General features: G+C 55.3%; 4 protein-coding genes across 4 annotated transcripts; all 4 read right to left on the bottom strand.

Annotated features, from left to right (window-relative positions):
* On the bottom strand, positions 1 to 3041 carry LBRM_34_0520 (putative proteophosphoglycan ppg3; the record flags this gene model as incomplete). Its single annotated transcript, XM_001568115.1, has 1 exon — positions 1 to 3041. A coding segment is annotated over one exon (3041 nt), but the record flags the coding sequence as incomplete, so codon positions are not given.
* Positions 3042 to 8478: 5437 nt separating this feature from the next.
* On the bottom strand, positions 8479 to 13623 carry LBRM_34_0510 (conserved hypothetical protein; the record flags this gene model as incomplete). Its single annotated transcript, XM_001568114.1, has 1 exon — positions 8479 to 13623. One exon carries the CDS (start codon positions 13621 to 13623, stop codon positions 8479 to 8481), a length of 5145 nt encoding a protein of 1714 aa, XP_001568164.1.
* Positions 13624 to 17256: 3633 nt separating this feature from the next.
* On the bottom strand, positions 17257 to 17508 carry LBRM_34_0500 (conserved hypothetical protein; the record flags this gene model as incomplete). Its single annotated transcript, XM_001568113.1, has 1 exon — positions 17257 to 17508. One exon carries the CDS (start codon positions 17506 to 17508, stop codon positions 17257 to 17259), a length of 252 nt encoding a protein of 83 aa, XP_001568163.1.
* A 197-nt stretch (positions 17509 to 17705) lies between these two features.
* On the bottom strand, positions 17706 to 18485 carry LBRM_34_0490 (conserved hypothetical protein; the record flags this gene model as incomplete). Its single annotated transcript, XM_001568112.1, has 1 exon — positions 17706 to 18485. One exon carries the CDS (start codon positions 18483 to 18485, stop codon positions 17706 to 17708), a length of 780 nt encoding a protein of 259 aa, XP_001568162.1.
* Positions 18486 to 21290: the final 2805 nt, after the last annotated feature.

Below are 21290 nucleotides of genomic sequence, written 5' to 3'. Positions count from 1 at the left end.
AAGAGCTCTTCCCTTGCTGCCAGTCCACTCCATTCCTTCGGGAGAACACCACTTAAACCGTTAAAGCCCAAATTAAGCTTCTTGAGTCTCAATAATGCCGACCACGCCACCGGCACCGCTCCGCTGACACCCGTGTGAGAAAGGTCCAACTCTACAAGAGACACCAACTCGCTCCATGTGGATGGAAGAGAGCCCTTCAAAGACACGTTGCCCTCTGCCCCACCCGCACTGATCTTCAAAACGGGCACCGACGAACCATTGCAGTCAGCTGAAACCTCCGGTAAAGTGCCAGAAGTCACCACTCCGCCAAGTTCAAAGAAAAACCCCTCCTCAGTGCATGTCACACCATCCCACGCACAAAAGTTAGGGCACCTCCATGTCTCACTCGCATCAGCAAACGACTCCGAAAACCCTGAGAGAAAACGCATGCTGTGCTTCACCTGTTCTGCTGAGTAATACGGTACCTTACCATTGCATTCAAAAGAGATGCTGCTGGACGGTGCAGACGACGAGGACGACGACGGCGCGGAGCTGCTGCTGGACGGCGCAGACGACGAGGACGACGACGGCGCGGAGCTGCTGCTGGACGGCGCAGACGACGAGGACGACGACGGCGCGGAGCTGCTGCTGGACGGTGCAGACGACGAGGACGACGGCGCGGAGCTGCTGCTGGACGGCGCAGACGACGAGGACGACGACGGCGCGGAGCTGCTGCTGGACGGTGCAGACGACGAGGACGACGACGGCGCGGAGCTGCTGCTGGACGGCGCAGACGACGAGGACGACGACGGCGCAGAGCTGCTGCTGGACGGTGCAGACGACGAGGACGACGGCGCGGAGCTGCTGCTGGACGGCGCAGACGACGAGGACGACGACGGCGCGGAGCTGCTGCTGGACGGTGCAGACGACGAGGACGACGACGGCGCAGAGCTGCTGCTGGACGGCGCAGACGACGAGGACGACGACGGCGCGGAGCTGCTGCTGGACGGTGCAGACGACGAGGACGACGGCGCAGAGCTGCTGCTACTGACAGCTTCTGGGTCACAGGTGTTGGCGGTGGCGCAGTCAGAAGCGAGTACCTCTTTTTGTGCAGTGATGGTCATGGATACACCTTGTTGTGCTGCCCAGACGCTCGGCAAGCAGCCACAGAATCGGTTGTTCTCCAGGCTGGCACGCGTGAGGGCTGTCATATCGTTGTATATTTCGGGGATTGAACCGCCAAGGTAGTTTTTGTGGAGCATGAGTGTCGCTAGCTGCTTTAGTGATCCCCACTGCTCTGGGAGACTGCCGACCATGTTGTTGTTGGAGAGTGAGAGAATCTCTAGGTTCTTCAGACTGCTCCATGAGGCCGGTAGTGTACCTGACGCTCTGGTACTGGCAAGATTGAGCTCGCGAAGAGCCGTCATGTGACTCCACGAGTCCGGCGGGTGGTCTGGAATTGTGAGGTGCATTAAGTTGAGCACCTCGAGTTTCGCTAGGCGGCTCCAACTCTGAGGGAACATTCCGTTAGTCCACGTAAAGCTCAAATCGAGGTACCTCAGCGCGTCCATATCACCCCATTCCGAAGGCAGCGTTCCCGACATCGCAGTGTACGCGAAGGACACGTGCTCAAGGGAGTGTAGCGAGGCCCAGCTGGCAGGGTAGTCGCCCTCGACCCACATACTGTGACTGAAATCGAGCTTCGTCACAACCACTTCAGCCGTGTCAACATCTGGAGAAACCTCAGGAACATGACCGAAGAACTCAGTCCCAGTAATTTCCACAGCCACGCCGGCAGGGGTGCAGAGCACATAGGGCCATACGCAGAAGTTCGTACACGTCCAGAGAGGTTGAAGGTCCTCGATTGTATCTTTGAACGCCTCGAGAAAACTGCGCGTGTTCACTTGTTGGCTTTCGCTGTAAAACGGGATAGGGCCGTCACACTCCAGTGCAGAGCTGCTGCTGGTCGGCGCCGAACTGCTGCTTGAAGGGCAGACAGAGGTGATTTCACACATGGCCTTGTCATCGGTGGAGTACAGCGTAACATCAACCTGTTGGGTGATCCAGCTTTCCGGCACGCATGTGCATTGGCTGAGTTGGAGAGAGATGCGCCGGAGTGCGTTCATCTGACCCCATTCTTGTGATATAATGCCAGTGAATAGGTTGCCGATCAATTGCAGGTCATGTAATGCCGACAGACTTCCCCAGGATGCTGGGAGAGTTCCGTAAAGTTTGTTGTTCTTGGCATGAAAGACCTGAAGTGACTGCATGGCACCCCAGGATTCCGGTAGTGTTCCCGTGACGCTGGTGTTGGTGAGATTGAGAATGCGAAGGTTTATCAAGCTGCTCCATGACGCGGGCAGAGTGCCGTCGATAGGGTTGTCTTGAAGATGGATCTCTTCCAAGGTGGTGTACTGAGACCAGCTGGCGGGCAGCGGACCACTGATGTTGCTGCCTGCCGCGCGAAAGATACGCAGAGAGCTTTTTTGTTGGGCGTATCGTCCCTTTGCCATGCGGCTGATCGCACCATAGCCTTTTTCCGCGCGGCTTTCGACTGGAGTGCCCCACATCTCTGGCAGCGTCCCCGCGATGCCGCTGGAGGTTAGCACAAACGAAGAGAGCGAGGTAAGTTGATACCAGCTGGCAGGAAGCGTACCCTTCAAGTTGTCACCGTGGCCGAAAAAGGTGAACTCCGTTAGCACAACAGATGGGCCGTCAATGCTCTCGGAGATTTCGGGGAGGCTGCCGCTGAGGGCTCCGGAGTCGAGACGGAGCTTCAAGCCAGCCTTTGTGCACTCTACTCCCTCATGCGCGCAGAAGTTGTTGCAAGTCCACACGGAGGCCAAGGCTGGGATGCTCACCTTCATGGCGTCGAGAAACAGGCGAGTGTGTTCCTGCTGAACGGCTGTATAGTACGGAACGCGGCTGGCGCATGCGTTGAGGTGCGGCCCATCGGACGCAGAGTGCACACCCACGCTGGCGAGCATCGAAAGCGTAACGCACAGCAGCGCCGCCACGAGGACGGAGTGCTGGCGCGTGTGCCGGCTCGAACGAGAAGACATGGCGGCGGTGTAGTGATCCTGCCGTAAACAAACGAAAAAAAAAGGAAAAAGCGCCGGCGTCGTCGACAGTCACGTCAGTGGGTGGCCACACGTGTGCACAACTTGCCGTTTCTTCCACCAGAAAGGCAACGATCAGCACAAGGTGAGCAGTTCGACGGTGATGACAGGGTGTATGTAGGGGTGTTAGGGAGGAGAGGCAACGGTAAAAGAAAGAAGAACGCACAAGACACGCAAGGCACCCACAGAGAAGCAAGCGAGAGAGATAAGATGAGCGCGCGGGTATGGCTAGAGGAAGGACAACGAGGAAAGCAAAACAGTCGATAATTGGCCCCCGAATCGCTCTCTCAGCCGCTTACAAAACGCCTGTGTCTCCTTGCTTGCTAAGCAGTCCAACGTCTATTCACTTATGTCAATGGCGTTGCCTCCTCCGTACGTTGTGTCGCCGTGTACGACTCGGGTGCCTCTCGCTTTGTCTGGCACTGCTTCCTTCGGCCGTCACACGCTATTTTCTACACCTCAAGCACGAGGAAGGGCGAAAAAAAAAAACGAAAGAGAAGCACCAGAAAAAAAAAAGCCGTGACGAGATCAAACCTGCACGCGGACGGACAGAGACACGGGAGAAGAGACTACAAGAAGGTAAACGAGCGAGTACTGACGGTGGGGAAGGAGAGAGAGAGAGAGAGAGAAGGGTGGGTGGGTGGGGATGGGTGGGGGTGGAGAGGCAGAGAAAAGAAACAGAAAAAGAAGAAAACAATGAATACACTGACAGAGGACTCACAGAAGAGAGAGAGAGAGGGAGGGAGGGAGGGACGAAGTGAAACGAAAAAGGAGATAAAAGTGATTGACAAGAAATGAGGTGAGGAGGGGGGAGAGTAAAAGGAAGAAAAGAAACACAGAGAGAAACGGATGGAGTGGGGAGAGGGTGGGGGGGGGGAACAAAGACACTCAACGAAGGAGAAGAGAAATGAAAAATGAGGAAAACAAACGTTGAAGGGAGGGGTATTCACAGATAGGGAGAGAGAAGTGCAGCTTGCCAAGAAAATCCCCCCAAAAGGAGAAACGGAAAGCGTATCAGTGAAGCAAAAATGAGATTCAATTCCTTGCGAGTCTATGCGTTCTTTTTTTTTTGCTGTTGTTTACTTCGCCCACTCCTGTAAATAAAAAAAAAAACAAGCGACTTCAACTGCCTTCCTTTTCGTTGTTGTTGTCAAGGAAAAGGGAGAAACGAGAATGAGATAGGGGAGGGGGAGGGGGGTGGTGGGGATACTACGCACTACAACTTTAAAAACAAAAGGCGGCCTTTTTTGTTGTTTGCTGCCAGGTAAATCACTTCTTTTCTTTGTGTGTATTCTTCGCGCTCTTCTGTTTGCTTTGCCTCCGAGCTTGCCTCGCCTATCACCCTTTCCCTCGATTCTGCGTAGGGAGCAGTCTGTCGCGGGAGAAGGAGGCGCTGGCTTACTAGCTTCAACGAAGACGTCTGAAACGGTGGAGTGAAGCGAGAAAATAATAATAATAAAAGGCAAACAGAAATGGAGAACAAAAAGGAAGCAAGTGCGTCGCGCAAGAGTGAGATTAAAAAAAAAAAACAAAGAGAAAATATATATCGTCAATGTGAGCAACGTAAGACAACCAATCACGGAGCGAAAAGACTCGCTCGTGGGGTTGAATTTTGGCGCTGCGTCCGGGCCTTTTGGAATGAGATCAAGTTGTACAACAAAACAAGGGCGAAGGATAGAGCACCAAACAACAACAAAAGAAAAAAGAGGCGCGCAGTCTGCACACACGCACGCACGCACGTACTCTCTTTCCCGTTTTGCAAGAAGCCAGACACGAAGAGAAAAAAGGAAAGCACACACACACACACACACACACACACGATTCGAACAAAATATGTACACAGGGGTAGTGAGAAGCGATGAGAATGAGTGTTCACTTTTTTTTTCTTCTTCGCTTTCGTTCGTTGCTCCAGGAAACAAATAAAAGAATGTCAGTAATAAGAATGATAATAATGCAGCCAAACTTTTACTGTCGAGAGGATGTTAACGGGGAAGAAGGAGAGAGGGCTCGGATACTGATGATGGCGGTGGTGGCGGGCGTAGTGTTGCAGAGAGCGTACACAGGCAATAAGAAAAAGGAAAAGACAAGGCACGCACTTATAGGGTAAAAATACGCTTTTTTTTAGAACTCTTTGCTGTGTTTTCCCCTTTTGAATGCGGAGCTTTTTGACTGTTCTTCAAATGGTCACACCTCTGTTTGTATGCGTATGTGTGTGTGTATGAGAGAGCCTCCCTCTTCCCCTGCAGGCGCAGCTGCCGCGGCCTTTCCCTAAGCGCGGCTACGTGCGTAGGTGTGTGGTAACTTTTTCCCCTTTTCGATTCTCGTTGACACACGGAAGTAAGGCAACACACAAAGCGTCGAAGAAAATGGGGCGAGGGGAGGTGGTAGGGAGGAAAGGAAAGAGAAACAAAAGGAGACAAGAGAGACGCACGTAATACACTATCGCAGACGCAGAGAACGAGAGGAAAAGAAACGGTGTTAAAGCAAAGAGAGAGAGAGAGAGAGGAGGGGGCTGGACAAAGCGAGAGAGCGAGAGATCAACAGAAAAGGAAAAAGGAGTATGCAGCGCACAGAAAGGGGGTAAAAGAAAAGAAAAAGATGACCTGGTCTTCACTTTTTTATGAGGTTCGCTTTTTGCTCGCCGGGCCTCTCTTTTGCTTCTTCCTATTCTTTTCCTGACGCTCACGGCGTTGTGCGCGCTTGTGCGCCGTCAATGAATATGGAGTTATAAGAAGCAAAATCCGACAATCAGGAGAATAATAAAGTCAAAAGGGGGAAAAAAAAAAGAGTACCCAGCGCGCACACAACCACAGCTAAGATTGAAAAAATATGCCGATTATGCACACCAAAAATGCATAAACGCGCAGTGGTAATTGCTGAAGTTGGTCAATGATGGTAGAAAAGGAAGTGAAAAGGCGGAGAAAGGAAAGGGAGAGAGATGGGGTATGTCACATGCAAGGAAGAGCCACGGAAAGGGGAAAAAAAAAAGGGTGGTGCTGTATCGATAGGTGTGAGCGTTCTGTTGCGCGAACCGCCACGTCGGAGAGTAGTACGTGACGATGAAGGTCGTGGAGGCACAGACAGAGACACACAGCACACACAGAGAGAGCGAGGCAATCCACACGTATGAGCAGAGCGGATAAGGAAAGAGAGAAAAAGACACCGAGCGAAAGAAAAATAGAAGAGAATAGCTGAAAAGAGTCGAAGAATGAGAAATTAAAACAGCGGATAGGAAGAAAACAGTTGACCGTGAAGACAAACAAAAAAGAGAAGATGCAAGTAAAGAGCAACAGAAGAAGCTCTACAGCAAGAGGAGGGCAAAGACAAGAGTGATGATAAGAGAAGACGAGAGACGCCACAAAGAATAAACGCTAGACGAATACCCTACACACGCACAGCCTCGTAGCTTAGGGAGTTTCTGCTCTCTTACCCTTGTCACCCTTCTCGAATGTCTGCGTGTTTTGCGAAGTCGCCCAAGGCGCTTGTTCGCCTTTTGTATTGGACCTCTCTTTTCTTTGTCCTTTGCGCTTCGGCCTCACCTCACGTGTATTTTGTGTGGTGTGTGATGTGCCGAGAGTAGGAGCTTTGATCAAGCGGGAGCGGGTAGACACACGCACACAGACACACGTGAGGGGGTAATGTGGCTCGGCGTGGTTACGGTGTCTGAAGGCCCGCGATGAGAGAAAGTAGCTGAAAGAGAGGAATCGCCTTTGGCAGGGACAAGGGGTCTCAGAGGCAGCGGTCAGGCGGAGAAGGCGTACCAGCAGAGCATGTACGACAGCACACGTGCAGAAAAACGCGCGAAAGAGAATGAAAGAGAGAATGTTCAAGAAGAAAAAAAAAATACAGAAAAGGGAGGAAAACAAAGAGAGCCGGTGTGGGTCTTTTTGTATCGCGGCGGTCTTTATTTGGTCCTCGACGGTCCCTCTCTTCTTCACGTATGGGGGGTATGGGGTGGGGGGTTTATGGGGAGGGGGGGAGGGGTATGGGTGGATTCCAGCAATTACGCCCACAACTCCGCGGGTCACTCGGTTTGCTTGTTCGTTCCTTCTTTACGTGTCCTGTTTCGGTGCCACTCCTCCTCCTCTGTTTGTTGGTTTGTTTTCCCTCCGTTATCTTCTGAGGAAAGCGAGTGGAGAGACGAGAGCGGACGAACAAAACACACGCAGGCAGCAAGAGAAAGAAAGAGAGAGAGAGTGGCGGAGATCGTATGCGGGGGGAGGGGAGGGGGGCGGCACGCACACGCACGAAGGTAAAAGGTTACGAATATGTATATATATATATATTTATATTTATATGATTGAAAAGTAGTGCAATGTAGCGAAGCCAAATAAACTAACACTGATGAAATGGTAAAGGGAGACAAAAGGAGGGAAAATAAACAGAATAGAGGAGGAGAGACGTAACTCCAGGGTGCGTGCTGCTGCGGTCTGGCCAAATGCAGGAAACACACACGCACACACACACACACACAGGCAGACAGACGAAGGGCAGTGAAGGAAGACTGAAAAGCTGCCTTCTCAATATGAGTGCCGATACGCGAGTGATCGTGCGTATGGATGTTTGGTGAGCCAAAGAGGAGCAGGACGATAAAGAAAAGAGAGGTGGGACGTACACGTGAGTGGGTATCGGTGTGTGCCTGTCTGCAATGTAGCCCTCAGTAGCTCTTTGCCTTGATTGCTTCTTATATGCTCAAGGGACACAGCAAGGGGAGACTGGGGGAGACGGTGGGGGGGGGGGGATACCGCTCACGCCTGATTCAGCGAGACAAAGGAGCTTGCTATGCACAGTTCTTTGCCGAGGCACTACTTGTTGGCTGTACAGTACAAACTTCTCGCCACTGATGTCGCTCGCTTCTTTCGGTTACGCTCGTACTTCTCCTACACGTGTCGTTACTTCGGTGAAGCGAAGCAAAACAAGAGAAGTAAATACGAGGCGGTTGTTGTTGCGGTGGTGGTCAATAACCACGTGCATCACGCGTGTGTAAAGAGAGGAGGTACCGAGAAGAGCAGTGGAGAGGAGGGAGGCAGAGAGTAAAGAACGCGTGGTCAGTGTAGCGCACACCGGCAGCACCCTCAGAGAGAGAGAGAGAGAGCAGGCGTAGAGGGGGTCGTGCGTGGCGATGTGCGCCATCGACGGCCCAGGAGAGTCACTCCCGAGGGGAGACGCCAACCCTGCAGGCACGCTGCCGCGCCAGCGGGTTTCTAACGGCAGCCATCGGCACCGTTACTGCCTTCCTCTAAACTTTCGTTTCGATTGGGGAAGAGTTACAGGAAAAGCTGGCATACAGAGGAACACAAGACGCACGTTGCACATGCCGTATTCCGCCACCTTATCCCAGCACACGTACATCATGCTATTTATGGGCCTCCCATTCGCCTCACATGAGCTCACTCTCCCCGCACGTCATGGTGTCTTGCATCGCCTGCTCCCGCTCCCTCTCGAGCACATTCGAAATAAATGTTACAGCCTCATGGAAGTCACTTGTCTTGCCACGAATGAGGCGGAACTGCACCATTGTGTAGCCCATGCTGGCAGGTGACAGAATAACATCCATGTCACACACGTCATTCATCACCGCCACCGAGTGAGCGGCCAGGAGGGACGGGGTCACCTGAGCTTGTGGAAACACCTTCGCTGAGGAACTCACATTGGCGTTGTGCGGAAGGCTTGATGACACCTCGACGCCCGTGCTTTGCGTCGAAGTAAGCCACGGCGGTGGTGTAAGACGAGCGGCTGCTGCGAGTCGAGATGACAAGGACGCACCGGTGCGAGCCGAGGAGTGCCGCAGCGGCCGAGCGCCCTTTGCCGGTCCCCGCGCTGCCGACACCTTCGACCTTTCCTTTCGCTTCTCTGCTTCGCCGAGGGCGGCAGGGTCGGTAGTGTCATGCTGCCTTCGCTGACACACGCCAGCCTTGCCAGCGGTGGTGATTAAACTGTTGTTCTTGGGGCCCCTAGAGGCTGGGTTGGGCGGCTTGACATCGTCCTTGACCCTCCGCCGCCCGCCAGCCGCCGGTGTGGATGTCAGACCCTCGAGTTCCTCACCCAACCCAAAGGAGAGGGCACCACGGCTGCTGTTGCTATGACTGTCGTTGATGGCGGCGTTCACAATGGGGGAGCTGTTGTGCGAGCAAGAAACGGTACTGTGCGTGTCGTCACCGTTACAGCCCGTGCGGTGCGACACCGGCAAGGGCTGCAGCAAGCTCGAGCGGCAGGGAAGGGCGAGGGAGCGACTCCGATTCATTCCCCCGGCGACAGCGCTCAGTGTCGTCGCCGGGTGTGCAGCGGCGTTGACAGTAGCGCTGGCGCGGTTTGACGAACGAAGAATCGGCACGGTGGTGCTTTGTTTCGACTGTGAGACCAAGACGCTGCGGCCTGTGAGCGTATTGCAGCTCACCTGCTCTGGGCTGAGGAAGTCTGCGGCAGAACCGAGAGAGTTTGCCCGCGAGAGGTTGTGGAGGCTGGCAAGCGGCGGCTGCGTGCATGCAGAGAGCGCACACACGGTGCTTCGATCCGAGGAGGAAACAACAGAGTTATGGGGGAGGGAACCTGGGCTGCTCGTCGCTACTGTGCTGCCTGCTGCGCCGTTGCTAGCGTCTGAGCTGACGGGGCAGCATCGCGACACCGAAGGCGTCGCTGGTTCTGTGCTTGATGCCGTGGTCGCCACTGACGAGGACATCAACGGCGACGTCGTCGTGCGCATCGTGGCTCCCGTTGTCAGCACCGAGGAGCCAAGATACCGAAACGAGTAGATGTTCTCGGTGTTGGAGATTATCTCGCCTGAGCACAACAGCAGCAGTCGCTCCGGCACACTCGTCAGCTTCTCCAATATGACGCCCTGCAGACCAGTGACGAGAAAGCCGTGCTGAATGCACTCGGTTACGTTGCGTGATTGAAACAGTGCGGCGAGGTTCGTGGCAGCAGCCAGCTTGCGACCAAGAGGGTGCTTCAGCAGAATGTCGCTTTTCACGATGCCGCGCACAAAGGAGTCGAAGGAGACGGCGATGGAGGACGGTGACATGGGGGAGTCAGGCGGCGGCAACGAGGTCTGCGAGCCGCTGCAGACTGTGCCACGAGTGGTAGGGATCGTCGTTCCTGTGACAGGGTCAGAGGCGTCGTTCGTGGATGGCAGTGTAGATGAGGTGGCGCCTTGCTGCGTCGTTGTTGAGCTCCGGCCCCGAGTGATGCCTGTCGTGGACGGCAGCGAACGCGCTTTTGCAAACCCCAGAGGTAATGATACCCCAGAGGGGGGCGAGAGGCTCATCGTGGTCGGCGTTGCTCCCCACCGCTGCGAGTAAAAAAAAGCCCGCTTGGGGCAGCGAGTCAGTTCTGTCTCGTGGAAGTACTTGATGAAGGAGAGACACTCCTCTTTGTGCACGGGTATGTGGTGCTTTTCAAAGACGTGCTGCACCTGATGGAGCTGAATGACGCCGCGGTGGTTTTCGTCAAGACTGTTGAACGCTTTCCGCAGCTCCCGAATCACCCCCTGCTCAACCGCATCCATCTCCGTTCCGATGATGTTGACCAGCTGAAACTCGCTGCTATGAGTGAAGGGGATGTGAGCCAGGTCCTTGCTCACCCACGCGTCGCGGAACTGCTCGAAGGTGATGCTGGCGGCACTCGCGTCTCCGGTGAAGAGACGCACAAGTTCGTCGACGTCCTCGGTTGGGACGAAATCGCCGTGGAGGGTGGTTAGCATGTCGCGCACCTGGTCTCGTGTGATGCAGCCGTAGCCGTCGGGGTCGACCTTTCGAAATGCCGTCTCGAGTACCCGCTCCTCCTCTGGGGTAACGGGGTGATGTGTGGAGAAGTCCAAGAAGTCGCAGGTGGCGAACGTGGGGGTGTCGCGCTGCGGGCCAGAGCCGGGGCCGAGGCCGGGCGCGCTGCCCGGGCGCGCAGACGACCCCGCGCAGAATGAAATGTTGCACGACGGTACCTGCGTAGCAGGTATGCGCATGTCACGGTGGGAGGAGTGAAATAGAGGTGACTCTGCGCGGGCGTTGGCCACGTTGCTGCCAAAAGAGTTCGGCACGTCACGGCTGGTGCTCGCGCAGGCACTTCCGTCGCTTCCGCAGCCGGCGCCGCTCTGTCCGCCGTACCCGTCGGCCGCGAGCCCCGCACTTTTGGCAGACTTTTGAGGGAGAGGGTGCTGCTGCACCGAGTCCGGTGTTGCGCCTCGCAGCGCCTCTATCAGGTCCTTTCGGTGCGGGAAGTCCTTCTCGAGTTGCAAGTCCCGCCTAAACCACTGGTTTGCGATGATCTGCTCGATGGTGGGCCGGTCCGTTGGTTCTTGTGCCAACATCTGCATCACCAGCCTCCGCGCGGCCGGCGAGATGCGCTTCACCTCCTCCTCGTCAAAGGCAAACTCGGTCACTTGAATCAAGTGCAGCGTCTCCTCATCATCTCGGCCGTCAAAGGGCAGCCGACCAGTCAGCATGAAGAAAAGAATGACGCCGGCACTCCACAAGTCTTGCTGGAAGGGGTCCACAATGATGGGTTGCAACTTATTGGGCGTCGACGCACTAAAAACCCGGCTGCTGGTGTCGGATCGCTGCTGCCGACGGCGGTGGTGATGCTTGTGGTCATGAGTCTGGTGGCAGTGGTGGGAGAACTGCGGAAACGCGCTGCGCGACCTCGGCGCATCCAGCACCGAAGCAGTCATCTGTGGTGCCGGCAGAGCCAAGCGCTGCGCACTGACTGCATCCCTGCGAAATGCCGTGTCGGGAGAGTAAAGGCCATTCGCGTTGACGTCCGAAACGGCAACAACGTCCTCCGTGTCCGGATGGCGGAGTGCTGGAGATGTGACGGCAGGTTTCGAGGTAGTTGGGCTGCTGATGGATGGCAAGGGCATACTGGGCTTTGCGGTGGCGGTAGCGCTCGGGTAAGCTGCGATACGCGCTGCTGCCGTGTCCACCAACTCGGAGCTCAACGAGGTCGCAAAGGGCGAGGTGGTGGGAGACACGGACGACGATACATCGGAGGATAGCATCAGCACACGTTCGTGAGAGGAAGTGTCAGCGGAGAGATGCCGCAGCGGTTGATGTGCCTCAGATGTGCCTCCTTCCATTTCTCTGCTGTCAGGGAAGCTAGCAGTGCTGCTTGAGCGTTTCAGCTTGGCCGTGGCCTCAGCGCTTGATAGCACGGCTGTCGCTCTCTGCTTCGCTTTCGGTGACTTAGCGTGGCTGCTGCGCGCATGCGAGTCGTGGGCTTGGCGGCCGCCACTGGAGTTGACGCTGCTGCCCATGAGAAATTTTACGAACATGCTAAGCCCCTCCCCGAACCTGTTAAGCCCGCTGGTGGGCGACACTCCCTTGTGCCTGGGGCCGTTGGTGTCGCTGGCGAGACTCTGGGCGCTGCCTGTGCGCCGCAGAGAAGGACTGGGCCGTACCCTTCCCTCCTCCGCCGGCAGCCTCTGTACTGCTTCGGCCTCGTCGGTCGGAGTGATGCGGTGGGACGCGTCAAGGTTGGTGCCGTTACCCTTGACGCTGAATTTGCCGTGCATCTTCCAGCGCTTTGAGGTGGTCAACCCTGCTGCCCTCCGTCGCCATCCTTGCCCGAACGAGACGCTGTGCGACAACGAGGATGACGAAACACTGGAACTGGACGAGGCTGCCACGGTAGGGGCAAGAGGGCAGTGAGCGAGACCCTCCGATTGGTCCTCCGGGATTCCCGATGTCTCTGCCGGCACTGCCATGCTGTCACCCACGAAGGTGAGCTTCTGCTGCTGCGAGGACGCCATCACCGCCTCCGGACTGGTGTAGTGCAGTGTCCCAAACACACACCCATTCCCAGTGGAGTCAAGCAGCGCAGCGTTGTCGCCTGTGACGATTGTCTTCTCCGGGTCGTCGATGTTCTCCTTTGCAATCTTCAAGGAGAAGCCGAAGTCGCAGACCAGGAGACGGCCGTCATTGCTCAGCAGCAAATTCTCTGCCTTCAAGTCCTTGTGTGCGACCCCGTTGCGGTGGCAGTAGTCAATGGCGGAGATCAGCTGCTGGAAGTACATGCGCGCCTCGTCCTCAGAAAAGTAGTTCTTGAAGAGAATCAGGTCAAGCAGCTTCCCGCCTTCCGCCAGTTCCATCATGAAGTAAAAGGCCGTCGTGGAATTCAGGAACTTGTAGAACTTCACCACGTGAGGGTGCTCGAGGGCCTGCATCACCATTGCCTCGGAGATGATCTGCTGCTCAAGGGTATTGGCCAAGGCGGATGCCATGGAGACAGGAATCCCGCCAAGCGGGCACGACTCTGCACCGTCACCTTCCCGCGGTGATGCACCGCCGTATGAGTGGTAGTAAGCGATGGGGTATATACCAGAGGTGTTGAAGAGATCTTGCTTCTGCAAAATCTTCAGTGCATAGCGGTCTCCCGATGGGAGGTACTTGACGAGGTAGACAGAGCCATACGCGCCTTCGCCGAGGCGATGACCAACGGTGTAGTCACCCAACACCTTCACCTCGTCCTCTAGGTCAAAGGACCCGGTGAAGAAGGAGGTCGCGTTCCAGCTCATCGCTTGCTTAACCAGTTGCATGGCGCTTCAACACTGCTGCTGCAGCAATAGGAGGCAAAGACGACTCTTCCTCACCCATTCCACTGATAAACACACATGCACGCACAGTGGCGGTGCGTAGCTGGTGAGTGTGAATGGGCTTTAGTGGTGTTATGGTTTTTCCTATGGGGAGGGAGGGAGAGAAATATCTACGATGGAAGAGTAGAGGTGACGGCTGGTTAGCAAAATAAGCAGCAACAAGAGAAGAGTGTTCGTGTGCACGCACCTTAATGTGCTGCGTGTGGCTTGTGGGGGATAGGACGAGGGAGAGGGGGGGGGGTAGCTTGCTTGGAATGTATTTGCGTCTTTGTGTGTGTGGTGTCGCTGTTGCGTGTGCCGCAACAGGACGAGTCCGGCAAAAGAAGATGCTGAAAATAAATAAAAAAAGAAAAGAAAAGCGAAAGAGGCAATAGAAAAACAAACGGTGAATGTGCAGAGGCAACCAAAATAAAACAGAAAAAGAAAAAAAAAGGGGGTGGGTGGGTGGGAGGGGTGGGGATGAGAATGGAGATGGAGAACACAGAGAAAAGACAGGTGGAGTAGCCCGCACACACGTACGATACTCCGACAAGATGGTCCCCACTGCCTCGCGTCTCTTTCCACTTGTGCTTCCTCCTCCGGTCAGCCCTCTGCCTCTGTAAGCGCGTATCTACCTCGGGCAAGCAAAGCTTGACTCACTGTCACTTCAATCACGCGATGGCGGCGACTTTTGTGAAGGTCAAGCCGCCAAAGACAACGGCAACAAGGGGAGCGAAGAAAGCGTGTTACTTAATCACCGCTCTGTCACACTCCTTCTCTCACACTCGGTATGTCGCTGCTTAAGAAGAAAAAAGAGAGACGGCTACGTGGTGAACTGTATGGGTATATCAGACAATGAAGAGCTCGTCGACACAGGCACACGCAGTCACCCAGACGCGCTTAGATGTCCTCCTCCAACAAACCGTGAGGACTGCACAGGGCATACACGCACTGCCGTGTACGCGCGACAGCTGGTGAAGGACACGGGGCAAGGAGGAGAGGTAACCACCGCACACAGACGCGCGGAGACGTACACACACATACAGGGGAGGAGTGAGAGAAAAGAACAACGAGCGGGGTATGAGAACAAGAGGAAAATACAAGAACGAAGAAGTGGACCCATGAAAGAGGAAGAGAGAATGGGTGATGGCATGAAGCGAGAACATTAACACCTTCTTCTGCTCCCTCTCCCTCTCCCACTCTCGCACACCGACACAGACGCACCTGCCGGAGACGGCGCCACACAACGTTCTCGTATTGTGAGAAACGTGAGCAGAGACCAACAAACGGCAACGACAGCACGATATGCACTGCCCGATGAGCCTTTACACGAGGTGGGGGGGGGACGAAGGTACAAGAGTTGGCTGCAAGAGATGGCAGCACGCCGAAGAAAAGCGCGGCGATGCATATATATGTACGAGCCACTACCTCTCCGAGGGTCTCTTTCAGTTTGCTTTCAACGACCGCTTTTGCTCCCTTGTTTCTTGTTAGCGCTGATGCCAGCGATTCGTGCCGGAGCAGAGGCGGTCCACAACAGGGTGGATGTAGCCCACGTCGCCTTCCCACCCTCTCGTTTTCCCTTCATTTTTTTCCTTCTCACCTTTTAGTGTTCTTTACAAGCGCGCGTGCGTGAGTACGTGTGTATGTCGCTTGGTTTGTTTTGACACCACTGCTCCTCCTCACAGCTTCCACACATGTTGACCTGTTGTGATGTATGTGTGTATGGTGGGCACCGCGAGAGACGCGCTGTTTTGCCCTTTCCTTCTCGCACACTCGTCTCCTCCCTCAAAGACATCTGCGCCCCCCTCTGCTCTGCTCGGCGCCGCTTAGCTGTCACGGGTTTGCCGGTATAAACAAAGAAACAGGTGACTAGAAGAAGACAGCCACTGCACTGCCTGTGTCCTGGGCGTATAGGCGTCGTGCGCATTTGAGCCCCTTTGCAGACGCACTCGAGGAGGAGTGGAAGGAGAGGACGAGGAGGGAAGAAAGGCACTGAGAGAAACGAAAAAAAAAAAGAAAAGAAAAGCGAAAGAGATCGGCAGAGAAACGAGAACGTTGTGAAGAGCCGCAAAGTCACCCCCCAAAAAAAAAACAGCAGCAGCAGCAGCAGAGATATGCTGAGGGCGGGTGGTGGAAACAAGGCAAACAAAAGGCGAAGAAACCCCAGGAAAAGAGTCAGCAGGTGCGAATTTGCACAATTACACGTCGGGGACCACAAGAGAGGTGAAAAAGGAGCTTCCTTTGCGTCCATGTGTCGCTTCCTCCCTTCACGAGCAAGATGGTGATGCGCGCCACCAGCTGATGATATGTAGCACGCACAGAGCGGAGGGAGAGAGAGGGGGGGGGGAGGAGCGCACCAGAACAAGCAGAAATAAAAAAAACGGAGAGCGGTGGAATATGTGAGAAGGGGGGGGGGGTGGGAGGAGGGTAGAAAGGAGGGGGACCGGGGATAAAAGGGCGTGTGGATGGCAAAGAGGAGATCACGTGAAAAGAGAAGAAATAACCAAGAGAAGCAGCCAACACGAAGCAGAGAGGGGGGAAGTTGTGGCAGCGGTGTACAAAGAGGCTGAGGTAACTGAAACAAAAGACAAGGCGCAAGATGACAACCGCTCACTTTCCTTCTTCACTTCGTGCGCTTCTTCTCGGTTTGTATGGTTGGATAGTGGGGATGGGCATCTCAGCTGACTTGCAAAAAAGAATAGGTGGTGGTGGTGGTAGGCATCGGTGAAGGAAGAAAGAGGGAGGGGGTAAGAGGAAGAAGTACGCACGCGAAGCCGGCGCCACAAAATGAAAAGTGAAAGAGAGCCAACTGCGCTCACTAACGCGCAAACGCGCCGATTAACTGATACCGATACACGCACCTACTTAAGAAGCGAGAAAGAAAAATGCTACTCAAAAACAAGGCGACAAACAGGAAGAAAAAAAAGCAGTCACAAGCATATCTGCATGTTTGTCTACACATCTGTGCGGATGAGCGAGTTGCAGTGTGCTTCTCTGAGTCTTCCCTCAGCCTTCTCTTTCCTTTCGTGGCGTGTGGACCAGCGTCGCCCCGCCTCCGCTGGCAATTCCTGTGGGTGCATAAGTAGCAGCCTACGCACAGAGCAAAAGGGGAGGCGAGTACGAAGGGACGCAGTAGTGCCAACGAATCGTATTTGATTTTGTTTTTTTTTGGCTTCCCGCGCACAACACAATAGGCAGTGCGTCTTCCACCGATGAGATGTGGAATGGGGAAAGGGGGGAAAGCATGGCAGAAGAGAGCAATCATGGTTCGCTGATGAGTGCTGCAAGCCACAGGAAGGACGCGCAGGCAATGGTACGTAACCGCGGTGCTGCTGCACGCTGCTCTCGGGCCGCATTTTCCTACCCTTGCGTAGAGGCACCGACAACAGCGTGCAAGGGACATCCGACGCTGAATCACCTATGGGTGAGTGACTGGCCTCCTCTCCTTTTACACTGTTGTCCCTCCTTCAGCTTGGATGAGTTCGTGTCCGTATTTTGTGTGACATTTTGATCTGCCCACTCTTTGATGTCGCTGAGAAGTACAACAACGCACGAAGGCACTTGAGGAGTGAGAGCCATGAAAGCAAGCGAGCACACCTACCACTGTGCCAACGACGTGTGCGACATCCACGACGCATCTCCTTCGCCAAGGTACGCCATTGGCGGCTCTTGGATGGCGCCGTACGGGGCTAGTCGGAGCAGAGAGTCGTCTGTATATGGCGAGGCATCCACAGCGATTCCCTCACCTGGTGTCTGAGTTGTACGACCACACGGACAGCGCCGCCACAGGCGTACCATGATGCACCCCATCTCCATTCCGCATAGAAAGAGGGAGGCGACGGCCGCCATGTACCCGAAGAGCGTGCCGAATTCAAAGATGAGGTGGCACTCGTGGAATACGAAGCGCACGGCGGTGAGAAGAGCGTTGAAGAGGATCCGCCACAAGAGCTGCGTCTGGGTGAGTGTCCCACGGAGACACACGCACCACCAGAGCCGACGCCGCAACTGCCTCGAAGTCGCCGTCGGGGATGAGGAGAGCGGTGGCCTCACCATCGAGCCCTCCTCTGCCAAGGGGCACACTCTATTTCACGTTCCACCAGACAGGAGCTGCGAGAGCGGTGGCCATCTTCATGAGACTGGTGTCGCTTAAGTGCGGCGGTGGAAACCTTCTTGAAGGGCAAGTGCGCTACTGGCAGAGGTACAATCCCTGCGGCGGGGGCGCTGCCGTTGCAGCCACGACGCGCCGTCGTGTCTCTAACCTGCACCCCCGCTGTCGTTCCTGTTGCCTTCGAGGCCGTTTCCCAGTGACCGAAGTCGGTCTCGCGCTTTGGCTTACTTGGCAGCGAGGCATGTAGCGCTGCCGGCCGACCAGTGAGGAGCGAGCTGGGGTGCGGGTGTAGGTAGCTGCGACTGTGGAAAGTCCCAAAGAAAACCAAGTGCCCATTTTGGTGAAGAGAAAGGTGTAGAGCACCTGAGAGGAGCGCAAAAAGTACGTCAAACAGTATGACACCAACGAGAGCCAATCCACAACCATGGAGAACTTCTCCTGGGGGGGGGGGGGGGGGGCGGCTGAGAAGGATAAGCAGCGGGTCTGCGGCAGCAGACGAGGAGAATGACGCCGGAGCGGCGCTAGCCTCGGCTGCAACGTCCATAGCAGCAGCACTTACACTCTCTTCGGACCTCACGTACACAACGGCGTTATCGTCATCGGCGTCGTGTGAGCCGCGTTGAGGCGAACCAAACTCTCGCTCGGCGAAGACGACGAGGGGGGTAGCAGATATAACCATCGGCGAAGCCCTCGACACGTTGCCATTTCGATACTGCATCCCATCATCAAGCTCGCCTGCTGGAGCAGAAGCCTGCCGCCATGCGCGAAAGCCCAGTGATATGGAGGGTAAGGCCAATCAAAGGCACTTCGCTCGTGTGCAGTAGAACCGCGGGCGGCGGTGAGGGTTCTGGTGGGTTTAAGCGAGCGATGGCCTCATCGAAGCCGCAGCCTCTCTGCCTATGTAGTGTGGCACTGCATTCCTTGACAGACACGCACATAGGCAATGCAGAGTACAGGTCGATAAGGAGGAGGAGGAGGAGCGACGAGTACTCAGGAGCCCCCCCGCAAGGAAAGAGGCGCGGTGAGAGCCGAAAAAAAAAACAAAGGGAGGGGTGCGGCAGGGATGTACAGTGCGCTAGCACCGCCGCTAGCACACCATCACACCACCAATATGCTCTTCTCTTTTTTTCCGTGGGCACGTGTGCAGATCAACGCGCAGAGTTCGATGCGACAAGTGCGCAAAGGGAGAAACCCCAAAGCGGATAGACGAGTGTGTGTTGTGGTGGACGGTCAACTGCCCAGGCAGACACACAGTCACTCCAAGAAGAAAGCGGAGGGACTTGTGCTTCTCTTTCTCTCCGGAGGGAGACAGACAAAGCAGCCAAAACAAAGCCGTGATGACGAGAGAAAGAGGGGGAGAGGGGTGTGGGCAGGAGATGAGAAAGAAAGGGGAATGAGAGGTTTTGTGTATTTCATGTGTAGAGACGAAGATCTACGGAGACACAGACGTGACTGGTTGACGTCCAGGCACACATCGGACTTTCAGATACCTCCACGGCAAGAGGACGCTGAGGCACGCCACAGTTGCCTTTTTGACTGCGTCTTCCCCGGATGTGTATCTATACCTCTTTTCTCTTGTGATCATTTCATGAGTTCCACATGTTTGTCGGCGAGTGCCGATTCCAACAAAATGACTGTCAACAAGTGTGCTGTGGTGAGGATGTCCCGGCCCACGTCCGAGACCTGCGTGGGACCAATGCGCTTTACCGCCCCCCCTCTACCTGTGTTCATGTGCAGCGCACTCAATGACGCCTACGGGTGACTCAGCGATGGGTTCGGGGATAAGAAGAGGCGGCAGGCGACATTCGGAGAAGAGAGGTGCGTCACGTCGCTATCACCAGCTGCCTCCATCTGTGCGCCACCACCAGACGCCACGATCGGTGAGCAACCTGGTATACTACCGAACAATGGAAGAGCTGCGCAGGAGCGCATCGATGACCCAATGCTCAATAGCGTCTCGCTGAAGTCGGACAACTCCGACGCTGGCAGCGGCGCGCCGTTGTGGAGGTCGTCTCTGCGCACCATCGAAGGAACTGTAGGGTGGTTGGGACAGGAGGACTGCGGTGAAAACTGGTCACCATAGTGGGCGAGGTAGTAGCTTAGGTAGTCATCTGAGGTGAACCTAAAGCGGGTCGCTACACTATCCGTGTGTGTGCCACTGCCGGCGCCACAAGGGCGCTGAGCATTAGCTGATTGCAGGGCAGCAGCAGCGCACGTAGAGTAGGAGTGAGTGCCGTGCAGGTCCGCTTCTACCATAGGTGCGTCAATGGAAGAGCTTGTGGACAGTAAGGCACACAGGTGCCCGTGGCCCATGTTTTGGGTGAAGGCCTTGCAGTCTTGTCGAGTGCCGCCGTAGATATCCACTCTCCGCCGGCGGTGAACGCGAACCTCAAACAGTGCCGATGGCGCGCGGGCCGCGGCGCTCGCTCTTTCGCTGCGTCGCTGGGCCGCGAGTGGGGAGTACGACGCAAAGGATGACGACGCAGAGAGCAGATCCGTAGCACCGGACGAGGATAGTGCAAGAAACGAGTCTGGTGACTCGGCTACGTGGACTGGTGGGGCAGCACACAAGCGCCCCTCCCGCCCCGTCTGCGGAGTTGAGCGACTATCAGTAGCTGGCGCTACTTGGCAGCTTCTCTCCAGCCCTGCAAGCAGGGCAGCGTACTTAGCGTCTCTGGAGGAGTGCGACGGCGTCGTCATTGCACACGGCCGGGAGCTCATTTGTCAGGAAGGAAGGGGGGCTCTAAGTCTACTTCGAGACACCGCACAAAGCGTTCCCGCACGCAGAACCACAGCCACTACTTGGGTGCTTCGGTGTATGCCCGCGTCTATGGGTGTGTGGGCCCACGCGTAACGGCGGAGGCAAAGGAAAAAAGAGAAACGAGAGGGTGAATTTTCGAGGCGTGCGAAGGGGGCACCTAAAGAACCGGTCCGACTTTCAGTAATGCAGCGCGTGGAGCGGTGTCAAGGTGGATCTATAATCAGCCATGCGTTATACACCAGTCGCTCTCTCTCTCTCTATCGATGTGTGTGTGTGTGTGTATGAGTATATCTAGGCGTATGTGTCTTGAGCGAGGTGTGCGTCTCTCTCCTTCACTCTATCAGCCTAGGAGTGGAGAGAAAGGAACGCAGACCAACCCAGCCGAGCATCTCGCGCCGTTACCAAAGACGGGAAGAGAGAAAAGCCACAACAAAAAAAAACACCTGCGAAAGGTAAAAAGCTTCCTCTTAGATCAAAGGTCTTCTGCCACCGGTAAAAGGCTCCAGGAAGCATGAAAATGGAATGTTAAAGACCCAGCGACTACTACTACGCAATCCACACCACCATAAAACGAATACCACATAAGCTCGCTCAGATAACAATAACAACAATCACGCCCTAACTATCAGTAAATACGCTCCGCATCACAAAACGACTGGATATTATGATCCCGCAACAAAGCCACTAAAAGTTTCATCTAAGATATAGCTCCGCCCCAGATCATTCGATGAGATACTCCACACTCAATCACATGACATGCAA

Source organism: Leishmania braziliensis, chromosome 35, assembly GCF_000002845.2.
Source record: "Leishmania braziliensis MHOM/BR/75/M2904 complete genome, chromosome 35".
NCBI lineage: Eukaryota > Euglenozoa > Kinetoplastea > Trypanosomatida > Trypanosomatidae > Leishmania > Leishmania braziliensis.
Note: the sequence above shows the minus strand (reverse complement) of the source record. Positions and strands in the feature narration are given on the sequence as shown.